Raw genomic sequence first — 11,860 nt, 5'->3', positions numbered from 1 at the left:
GGAGTAATAGGTTGTATGGAACAATTCCTCTAAAGCTTTTATTTCCACGCCTCTTCGAGGTTGCCTAGGTCTCTAGGCTCAAGGTTGATGAAGCAAGATCTTGGATTCTTGGAAGGTGGGATGAGAATTTTGAGTACATTGCATGTCTAAATTATGTTATTACAAGTAGGATTTAGGAGGAGCTTGGTGACATTCTCACGTGTGCGGGTCCCAATCTAGAATCAATAGACTCGTTTGTTTGGTGGCGAGATGCAATAAGTTTCTTTGTATAATTGGTATATGCTAGATTGGTAGGCATTAAACTTCTTGGCTCTCATTTGGTAGAAGGAAATGTTGGTGCCTTTAAGTTGTTATTGTCCAATAATGTCCCAGCAACATTCAAGTCTTTGCTTGGAGATTGCTTCTAAATAAGCTCCAAACAAGGGATGAGCTAGCAAAACATGGCGTATTTGTCGGGTCTGTGAGTGTACTTTCCCAAATTAGATGTTTTACATGATGCCAAAACTATGATCTTTAGTGTTTCTCCATATTTGATGATATCATTTGAGTCGTGTTGTGCATCTTAGCATTAGGAAGCATAAAAACATCTTAGAATGCGTTTAGAAAAGGTTTTGTGCATTAGAAAAGGTTTCATGCATTAAAAATCATTTTATGTGAAAAATAAGCTTATGTGTCGACACATACATGCTATGAGTCGACACATGCTATGATGCATGTATGAGGTATTTATATGCGTGCAAGTTGGAGGCAAAAGAAAACAATAGATTTAGAAAAATTATGCTGAATTTTAAGTTTGTTAGAGCATGTGGTAACACATAAGAGTCATGTGTTGACTCATATTAATGCATGTGTACAGTATTCGCTACCCACGTCTTCCTTGGACGACGACAACTGCACATGGGAATAGTTGAAATCTCAAAGGAATTGCTGCTTTTAACACTGTTACTTGCAACCATTTAATCGTTTTAGGGTTTCAAGAATCTAACACGAAATAATGAATGCATGACAAAAGAAGAAGAAGATAACACGATGGAAATGGAAGAAACAATTTTGGAGAAAAATAGGAATGGGCGGATGGAAGAAGAAGATGTGTGTGGAACCTTAGAAATACAATGTCCAACGTGGAAACTTGTGCACAGTCAACCTTCTTCAATTGGCGACGTAGGCTAGAAACACAAAATCTTGGGGAAAAATATGCATCAAGGTTTTTTTCAGATGAAATATTTGAATGTTAAGGGGGATAACAATTTTTTAAGGGGGGTTATATAAAAACACGCTTATATGACAGGGGTAAAAGACATCTTAATACCTAAATAGGATAGTATATACTATATATGATCAAAAGTTCACGAGTACGACCTTTTAGGCTTAAATACAATCCCCCCCCCCCCCCCCCCCCCCGAGTTTTTCAATTGTTTGATTTTAGCCCCATAAGTTTCAATTGCTTGATTTTGGTCCTTCATGTTTTCCAATTGTATGATTTTGTCCCCTAAAATTTACCAATTGCTTGATTTTAGCTTCTCAAGTTTATTCTCTTTTGCATTTAATAGTCTCAAATCCCTTAGTGACATGTAGATTAAACATTTTTTTACCTCCTCACTTATTTATATATCTTTTTTTTTCTTCTAATTTTCTTCTCTACAATTTTATTTATTTTTTAATTTTTATGCTTTGAACGAAATATTTTGAAATTTTTAATTATTTCACTTAACAAATATTTAATGACAAATGATTCTGACAACAAAAAAGATTGACCACTATGTAATTAAAATAGCTAATTAAAATAATAAACTGTTTGCCAATAACATATTTGAACTTTTTATCAAAGTTATTTTAGAATATAGGGACAAACCTAAAATATCCCATATAAAAAGATTGAAATTCTATACGACCAATAAGAATGTTAGACTTCAGAATTTTATGCTTAAATATGCGCGAGTTATTGATCAAAGAGTTTGTTATTTTAATTAACTAGTGGTTTATCTTTTTTGTTGTTAAAATAATTTGACATTAGACATATGTTAAATGAAATATTTAAGATTTTCAAGATATTACATTCAAAGTTTAACTCTTTTTTGAAGAAAAAAAATTGTAGAGAAAAAAAAAAAAAATAGTCTTAAAGTTATGAGGGGATTATCAAATAAAATCAAACCATTAATAAATTTTAGGGTAAAAGATGCATATAAGTGTTTATTTTATTACCCTCCATTAATTTCCACATATTTTCCCCTATTTTATGTGGTTGAGTATGAAATACATATAAACTTAGGGACTAAGACCGAAATATAAAAGATAAGCCCAACCTCGATCTCCAACCAACCGCGTAATCAATCCACAAATTTCTCAGAAATCATCGCTCAAACTCTCTCAAACAAAACCAAACGTTGAACATCACAACAACAACAACAACAATCAAATCCCTCTTCAACGACGTCGTTTCTTCCATCTTCCTGTTTCCTCTCTCAATATCCTGTAACAAAAATCTCATCTTCTTGAATCTTGATTTTATTTTAGCATAGTTGAAAATTGATGATCTTCGAATTATTGTATTTTGATTTTACCGTTTTAATATATGCCTATGAAATATGAATGCATAGATGTTACTTTTCTATGTTTTTGTTTTTTTTTCAAATTGATAGAATTTTTTAATTTATCATTTTAATTCATGTCTATTTGTCTAATATCTAATATCCGACACGGACACTTGTGTTTACGTTTAATTTATTTATTTTATTTGAAATTATTATTGATGCTGACGTGTCAGACTGAGTGTCGTGTTTCTGGTATCCGTAGACTCTAATTAATGAGGATTGATACAGTAGCAAGTTGTTCTTGAGTTAACTGAATGCAAAAATGTTGTATTTTTGTAGGCAGTTGTTGTTGTGGAACAATATGAAACCGGTTTGTCCATTTGTTAAAATTCCTCGTCCGGATGATAGTAATAGAAAACCGAGTGAAAACTCGGCTAAACATCATGTAGAACATGAAAGTAAGGTGAAGAAAGAGGTTAATGACGCGGCTAGTGTCTCGCCGAAGTGTCCGATGGGATATGACTCTCAGACGTTCAAGCTTGGTCCTCTTAGCTGTATGGTATGCCAAGCGCTGCTGTTTGATACAAGTAAATGTGTGCCGTGTTCGCATGTTTTCTGCAAGTATGTATCACGGCCCGTGTGTTTATTTCTTGAATGTATATTGTTTTTGGATGATTTCTGATTTTAGGTGTGTATCATGTTAGAGCATGTATATCGCGTTTTGAGGACTGTCCGTTGTGTGGAGCTGATATTGTGAAGATCGAGCCCGATGACAATCTTCAAGGTGTAGTTGATCGCTTTATTGAAGGTCATGCTAGGATCAAAAGGTCTGTTAATTTAGACAAAGGAGAAGAAGCAGCAGAAAGTAATAAGCCGGTTATATACGAAGATGTGTCTTTGGAAAGAGGTTCTTTCTTAGTGCAACAGGCCATGAGGGTAAGTATTTCCTTTTCAAATGTTAATGTGGATGAAGTCTTGTATATGAAGGGTTAAATTGAGAAAGAATGATCCTTGTTATCATCCACAATGTAAATGGTCACTAGTCTTGATCAAGTGCTTATTCTATAACAAAAGATAAAATAAAGTCAAAATGTTTACATGGGTATGGCATTGTTGATGGGAACCCTAGCCCTGCCGAATCTACTACTTTTTTGTTTTACTTTGTTTATGTTATACTTTTTTAGACCACATGATAATGAGCATTTTACCATATGAAATTCAAAAACAGGCATTCCGTGCTCAGAATTTAGAAAGTGCCAAATCAAGACTTGGCCTATGTGCAGAAGATGTTCGTAGTCAGATAGAAAAAGTTGGTAATACTTCAGAGTTATGTTCACAACTTGGAGCAGTCTTGGGTATGCTCGGTGACTGCTGGTATGTTGTAGGATATTATCATTGTATTTTATGATAAGATATTGTTTACATATTTGTTGAGCTTAGTGAAATATGGAAAAAATTTCTAATAAGAGTAATGCATCTGTCAAGAAGACAAAATAGTCTAATATACAAAGGCGTTGTCAAAATACTAGTATAAATAGTAACTAGTGTTGTAACATAGCGGCTACAGTGCTGTAGCATAGCGAAATTTGAACAAATCCCTATTGTTCTGCGATAAGCTATTCATGTAGCGGAATTTCTGCAGACCACTATTTTCTGTGATCCATGGTTGACAATACTGATAGTAACACTGAATATAACTAGACTGAGACCAAGACTAATAAAATCAAATAGGGATGTTTAGAATAAGTGGAAATTGTCTTTGGTATTGAGGACATTTTGAGTTTTGGCTATCTATGTCTGTACCAGAAATTGTTTCCCATTGTATCCTCTTTGTATATCTATAATGGAATCCGAATCATCTTTGGTATTGAAGACATTTTGAGTTTTGGTTATCTATGTCTGTACTCTGTACCAGAAATTGTTTCCATTCTATCCTCTATCGATATCTATAGTATCATGTAAACGGTTCAATTTCCTATACTGCTTTAGCCCTTTTTGGTGTACAGAAATAAAATAACTATTTAAGTTGGAAGAAGCTCCTAGTTTTTGCTAGTTTTGCCCTATTATCTCCCACTTTAAAACAGGTCCTAAACCCATTAGCATATAGTTGCCTCCTCTGAAGCAGACGCACTGTCAGACATTGGTAATAATTTGAGAAAATGGAAATGATTGTGTGTAATCACATGTATTAGTATCGTGTCAGTGCTAAACACTGACATAAGCACACCTTTAATTGAAGTTTCAATGCCACGTGTTTGTGCTCTTAAACTATTATGTAGTGGGCCTTTTGGTCTCTTCGTGGTGCATTTTATCGTTTTTGTAGAGCCGTTTAGATCATGAACATCCGTTTAGATCATGAACATTTTAAGAGATTATTTATCGCTTTTTTGTTTTTAAGCCTTTTGTTTTCTTTCTTATTCTCCGCTTTTTCCTTTTTTCATTCATATGTCACATTTCTTTTTGTATCACAAACTATAAAAGAATATAGTTTAATTACATGTTTAATGGGAGGAGGTGGATTGTGATCATCATGTTTACGAAAAAAAAATTTTTTTGCAGCCGAGCAATGGGTGATAGCAGTTCTGCAGTAACTTATTTTGAAGAAAGTGTTGAATTTCTGTCAAAGTTGCCAAAAGATGATTTGGAGGTTATTTCATTAGAACCTTACTTTTCTTGGCTCCCATGAAAAATAATAAATTACCAGATCAAAATGCTTATGTTAATTGTCAATTTATTTCTTTGACCTTGTTGTCTTACAGATTACTCATACACTTTCCGTTTCACTTAATAAAATTGGTGATCTTAAATATCATGGGGGAGACCTTGAAGCTGCAAGATCTTACTATTTTCAATCCTTAAATGTTCGCCGTGATGTTGTCAAGAACAATTCAAATGCTTCATCTCAGGTTAGTAAATAATTTCCACTTATATTTGAATTAACTTTAACAGTAGTGTTTTCTGACTTGCTTTAAGCTTATTTAAGTTGACTTATTTAAGGTTACCTAGTAGCATATTTGGGAGACTATATAGAAACAACTTATGATATATCCATAAGTTATTTTTAACTTATTTATGTAACCTCTTTAGGATAGTTTGTCAAAATAGTTTATAGTTTATAGGAAAAGAGATTGATTTTGTTTTATCTGTCTTAGAAATATGGTCTTGGATAGAACATTATGGCGGGATTTGAACCATGTAACCGACCCCACTTAGTGGATAAGGAATGGTTATTTGGTTGTTATAGAAATAGCCTAAGCACTTGTATGATGAGGTCTTACACTAAGCACTTAATTAGATGTTTGTCCAAAAAGGGCCTTTGTAAGTTGATTCTACCTTACTAGCCTATTTACTCACCAAATGTTTCATTATGTGATTTACACCAATCATGTTTGTTAGATTCTTTTTTAAGCATAGCACATGAAACACTTGCTGTTTATGTCAATTTAGGTCTTAGATGTTGCTGTTTCTCTCGCAAAAGTAGCGGATGTTGACAAAAGTCTAGGAGATGAAAAGTCGGCTAATGACGGATTTCAAGAAGCTATAAACTTGCTGGAATCACTTACTTTAAAATCTGAAGCCAGTGGGCTTGAGCAACGGGTAAGTTGTTAACTATATGTATCCTAATAAATAAGTACTATATTATTGTATTCTTCCTCTGTTTCCTCATCCATAACACAAATTTCATTTTGCGTGCATTTCAACATAAGATCTTGAAATTAACATATGTTTCTGTTCTTATAGCGGCTATCAGTTCTAGACTTCCTTAGAAGCCAACTGGCAGATGATAAACAAGAACAAGTTGAACAAGCAGTTTGAGGTCAGGTAGATGCTTAGCGAGCAAAAAGAAAGCATCAATTCAGATGCAATAAATGTTTCTTTATGTGATTGGATACGTATGTAAAATAAGCTCAGGTCTACGGAGGCGTTGTAATAGAGGAAGAGAATTTTCATTTCAAGTGATGAGTATCTCTGTTATTTTGGGCACTGCAGTAGTACTTGTCTTTGAGATTCTACAACAGTTCCCTCTGTGTTTCTTATACCACACCACTGGAGTTTTTGTATCCACCTCTTTAGTTGAAGATTCGATCCTCTCCCGTTACCGAAAGTTCCTTTCTGATGACTGGAGATGATCGCAAGTGCAACTGTGATGGTTCTTCCTTGCATTTATGTAGCTGATATTAATACGTCTCTAATAAACTAGAAATGAAGAAACATGTAGGTTGTGTTTCAAACTTGAATACATTCTATAATGTGAAGGGTGAAATTTATACAATATTCATAAATGTTTGTGTTTGGGTGAGTTTTGATAAATATGATTAAGTAGAATTCATTTTGTAAAACCAGTTTGGTTACTATGAAGTTTAAAGTAAAAGTGAAGTGATTTATGTTTAGATATTTTTATTTTGAAAGTAATAGAAAGATTGAAAAGTTAGTTACAAAAGTGTAACAAACTTGGTTATATACACAAGAGAATGACCTGCTATAGCAGGTTAGGGATGCTGACAGATGTCAGTCATCCTTACAATATAACTAGTATACTCAGCTTACTAAGTACATCTAATACCCCCCCCCCCCCACAAACTCAGGAGGTGGTAACAACTCTGAGTTTGTGTCTAAGATCCAAAAACTTAGTAGATGCTAGAGGTTTTGTAAGAACATCAGCAATTTGGTCAGTCCCAGGGATGTGAAGAACAGAGATTTTCTTAGCTAAGACCTTCTCCCTGACAAAAAACAAGTCAATCTCCATATGTTTGGTTTTGGAGTGCATGATAGGGTTATGAGCAAGCAGAACTGCAGAGAGATTGTCACACAGTATAACAGGTGGCTTGGTGGTGATGTGAAGTTCTTGCAACAAAGTTTGAATCCAGAGCAAGTCAGCAGTAGCAAGAGCAAGAGATCTATACTCAGATTCAGTGCTGGAACGAGCTACAACCAATTGCTTTTTGGACCACCATGTGATGAGATTATCTCCAAAGTATATAGCAGCACCTGAAGTACTTCTTCTATCATCAGGGTCAGATGCCCAATCAGCATCACAGAAAACTTTAAGAGTGGGAGGAACAGAAGTAGACAGAGGAGAAAGGCACAGTCCATGACTAATGGTGCCCTTGAGGTACCTCAAGATCCTCTTAACAGCAATCCAGTGAGTCTCCAGGGGATGAGACATAAACTGGCACACTTTGTTAACAGCATAAGCCAATTCAGGTCTTGTGATTGTGGCATATTGTAAAGCTCCTACCACAGACCTATAGAAGAAAGGATCAGAGAGAGCAGCAGACCCAGTTTTAGTGAGTTTGCAGGTGGATTGCATAGGAGTACTCACAGGAGAAGCTTCTAACATGTTTGTTCTTTGAAGCAAATCTCTAATGTATTTAGACTGAGTGAGGAGTAAGGAGCCATTGGCAGCAGCCTTAACTTCAATGCCAAGAAAGTAGTCCAAGTCACCCAAAAACTTAAGTGAAAAGGCTTGATTCAGTTTGGTGACTAGGAATGAAATCAGAGATGCAGAGCTGCTAGTGATGATTATATCATCAACATAGACAAGAAGATAAATGGTATGCCCATCAGCCAAGTAAGTGAACAAAGAGGGATCACACTTACTAGGTTTGAAGTGTAGAGCAATAAGAGCCTGTTGCAGTTTCTCAAACCATTGCCTAGGAGCTTGCTTTAGCCCATAGATAGCTTTATGTAGCTTACATACAAGAGTGGAATCTGTAGCTGCAAACCCTTGAGGCTGTTGCATATAAACTTCCTCAGCTAACTCACCATTAAGAAAGGCATTATTGACATCCAGCTGCTTAATAGGCCAGTGATGAGTGAGTGCAATGGTGAGGATTAGTCTAACAGTTACAGGCTTAACAACAGGAGAGAAAGTCTCTGTAAAGTCAAAGCCATGCTGCTGGTGGAAACCCTTAGCCACCAATCTTGCTTTGAACTTATTAACACTGCCATCAGGGTTCTCTTTGACTCGGAAAACCCATTTGCAGCCTATAGCCTGTCTGCCAGGGGGAAGAGGAACAAGAGACCAGGTCTGATTGGCAAGAAGAGCATCATATTCTGCTTGCATAGCAGAGTGCCAGTGAGGAGTAGACAAGGCCTGCTTCACAGTTTTAGGTTCAACATGAGTTAGAAGCAGTTTTGGTTGCAATCTGGGCTGAACAAAGCCTGACTTGGCTCTAGTAGTCATGCTATGCTGATTAACAGGAATAACTGGGGCAGGAATAGCCAAAGGAGGGATGACAGGAGAACTATCAGAAGAAGAAGAGGACTGAGAGATAGGTGAGGAATTGGAAGAGGGATTCTGAGACAAGGAAGAGTTACCAGACATGGAGGATGAAGAAGAGATTTCAGGAGTATGAGATGAAGTATTAGAAGGAGGTGTAGGGGACTCAGAAGGAGTTAGATTAGGAGCAGAATGAGAAGGAATGAGATTAGGAGCAGAATGATGAAAAGGGAGAGCAGATAAAGTGACTCCAGTAGGAGCAGAAACAGGAGCAACTACCTTGGAAAAAAGATCATGAAAAGGAAATTTTGCCTCATTGAAAATAACATCCTTAGAGATGTATAACCTGCCAGTAGAAGATAGGCACCTGTACCCTTTGTGAGAGGGAGAATAGCCAAGAAAAAGACACTCTTGTGACCTAAAATCCAACTTGTGAGAATTATAAGGTCTAAGTAAGGGAAAGCAAGAACAGCCAAAAACTTTAAGAAACTTGTAATCAGGGGACAGTTTAAACAGAAGTTGATAGGGAATCTGAAAATTGATGGAAGCTGAAGGTAACCTGTTAATGAGATACACAGCAGTAGTGAAAGCATAATCCCAGTAGGAAATAGGAATAGAAGCCTGACTGAGAAGAGTTAGGCCCAGATCAACTATATGTCTATGTTTTCTCTCCACCACACCATTTTGGTGGTGAGTGTGAGGGCAAATCAGCCTATGCACAATGCCCAGTTCAGTGAGATAAGTGGTGAATGGTCTAAACTCTCCTCCCCAATCAGATTGAACACACTTAATAGAATGACCAAGTTGCAATTCAACCATAGTTTTGAATTGTTTGAAAAAGGGTAAAGCCTCAGATTTGGTTTTAAGCAAATAGATCCAAGTGAACTTGGAGTAAGCATCCACAAATGATATATAATAGTTATATCCCATGGCAGAAGGGCCAGGGGAAGGTCCCCATAGGTCACAGTAAATCAATTCAAGAGGTGTAGTGTATGTGGTGTGTGAGGCATTAGAGTGTAAACGATGTGCTTTTCCCATACAACAAGCAGTGCAAAACAGAGAATGGTCTTTATTTGAGAAAGGAATATTACAACTTTGTAAAACAAGCTTCAAAGTCTGAAGATTAGGATGCCCTAACCTAAGATGCCATATATTGGGCAAACAAGAATCTACACTAGAAGACTTAGTGCTAGAGCTATCAGAATTATTTGCTGAAAAACAAGGAAGAAGACTAGCTGACTTAGCAGGATTGGACAACTGGATATGAGGAAATTCATAGAGACCATCACTTCCAACAGACCCTTGAAGAAGCACATCATTGGTGACCTGAGATTTAACATAGCAAGTATCAGCATTGAACAGGAAATAGACATTATTATCCCTACAAAACTTGCTAACACTCATTAGATTCTTAGTAATGGAAGGAACAAGCAACAAATTCTTGAGTGTGAGAGGTGTGTGAGGTTGATAAGGAGAAGGAAATGAACTAGAGCCAGCTGACTGAATAGGCAAACCTTGTCCATTCCCTATGAAGATTTGCTCATGGCCTTCAAAGGGAGTGAGTTGTTGCAAGTTTTTAGCATCACTGGTTACATGGTAGGAGGCTCCTGAATCAGGAAACCAGCCTGAGGAGCCTGAGGGAGCAGCATTAGCAACAAATGTGCTAGGAGCAAGCATGATAGGAGCAGCCATCTTTGCAGGTCCAGGAGCTCTAGTCCAGACATGAGGAGCTGGAGTTGCCCAGGCAACAGATGGAGCAGAAGTATAATAGGTGCCAGGCATAGGTGCTTGCTGAGGCTGTTGAGTTTGAGGATAGCCAGTAGATTGTTGAGGCTGGAACTGCTGATTATACCTATGCCAGCAATTCAGGGCAGTGTGACCAACTTTGAAGCAAACCTGACATTGAACATTAGAGTTGCGACCACCACGACCTCTACCAGAACGACCACCACTTCTACCAGATCTGCCACCTCTGAAACTATTGTAATCAGGTTCAGTGGAGGGAGTGGAGTGTGATGGAGGAGCTTCAGCACTAGCAGCAGGTATAGCATCAGTGGATGAAGGAGTTTCAGGTGGAGCTTGAGTAAGATTCAAGGAAGGCACCTCTGAAACTTTCTTGAACTTGGAGAGTCTAAGTTCATGAGCCACAAGGAGAATCTCAACCTCATCAATGTCCATAACTCCAAACTTGCTTTCAATCACCGACACAACCGGTGCAAAATCAGAGGGAAGTCCTTCAAGAATCACATCAATGTGATGCGAAACTGGAAGAGTGTCACCAATAGAAGCAAGAGAATCAACAATCATACGAATCTTGAGAAGATAATCCTAAACAGAGAGAGAGTCAAGCTTCATAGCGCGAAGTTCAACACGAAGTTGACGAGCACGAGCGCGTGTTTGCTTCTGAAAATACTGAAACAGACGGTCCCAAAGTTCATGCGCATGAGTGCAACCTAACATTCGTGAAAGAATCTCACCAGATAACGTGGATTGCAACCACGAAAGGAGCATTTGATCCTTCTGAAGCCACGCGGAATACGCAGGATTCTCAGATCCAGAGTTGCGAGCTTCATCGGTGAGAAAACGAGGTGGAACACGAGTGCAGACGACGAACTCAGTGAGTCCGTGCGCATTGATGAACGGTTCCACTTGTTGCCGCCAGAGATGGAAATTTTTCTCATCTAACTTCTGCGAAAGCTTGAGCGAGAAATTGAAGCGGTGAAGATCTTCGGAAACGACCGGTGAAGGTTTCGCCGGCGACGGATCTTCACGATCGGAAGCGGAGCTAGCGGTGGACGGTGAAGACACCATGGCCACGGAAAGAGAAGGCTACGATCTAGTCTACTGATACCATAATAGAAAGATAGAGAGAGATATTCATTGATTTTGTGAAACTGTTATTGATTGAAAAGTTAGTTACAAAAGTGTAACAAACTTGGTTATATACACAAGAGAATGACCTGCTATAGCAGGTTAGGGATGCTGACAGATGTCAGTCATCCTTACAATATAACTAGTATACTCAGCTTACTAAGTACATCTAATAGAAAGCAAGTTTAATGGAAAATATTTTATCACTAAATAAACATTGACGTTACATAATCAT

At 37.4% G+C, this 11,860-nt stretch overlaps 2 protein-coding genes across 3 annotated transcripts; one reads left to right on the top strand and one right to left on the bottom strand.

Annotated features, from left to right (window-relative positions):
* Nucleotides 1-2,276: 2,276 nt before the first annotated feature.
* Nucleotides 2,277-6,922, top strand: LOC131593562 (protein NCA1-like). Of its 2 annotated transcripts, none has more exons than XM_058866124.1 (8): nucleotides 2,277-2,472; nucleotides 2,875-3,152; nucleotides 3,236-3,467; nucleotides 3,760-3,905; nucleotides 5,091-5,178; nucleotides 5,291-5,437; nucleotides 5,979-6,128; nucleotides 6,273-6,922. In XM_058866124.1, the coding sequence occupies exons 2-8, from the start codon at nucleotides 2,893-2,895 to the stop codon at nucleotides 6,345-6,347; spliced, it is 1,098 nt and encodes a 365-aa protein (XP_058722107.1). In that variant the 5' UTR covers nucleotides 2,277-2,472; nucleotides 2,875-2,892; the 3' UTR covers nucleotides 6,348-6,922. The 2 variants fall into 2 exon arrangements, with proteins under 2 accessions (XP_058722107.1, XP_058722106.1); XM_058866123.1 differs by having other exon boundaries at nucleotides 2,278-2,472; nucleotides 2,871-3,152.
* A 4,160-nt stretch (nucleotides 6,923-11,082) lies between these two features.
* Nucleotides 11,083-11,565, bottom strand: LOC131659945 (uncharacterized). The gene has a single exon (XM_058929054.1). The coding sequence runs from the start codon at nucleotides 11,563-11,565 to the stop codon at nucleotides 11,083-11,085; it is 483 nt and encodes a 160-aa protein (XP_058785037.1).
* Between the last annotated feature and the right edge of the window lie 295 nt (nucleotides 11,566-11,860).

This window comes from Vicia villosa, linkage group LG3 (assembly GCF_029867415.1).
Source record: "Vicia villosa cultivar HV-30 ecotype Madison, WI linkage group LG3, Vvil1.0, whole genome shotgun sequence".
Classification (NCBI taxonomy): Eukaryota; Viridiplantae; Streptophyta; class Magnoliopsida; order Fabales; family Fabaceae; genus Vicia; species Vicia villosa.
The sequence above is the reverse complement of the archived record's forward strand: the minus strand, read 5'-3'. Positions and strand labels throughout refer to the sequence as shown.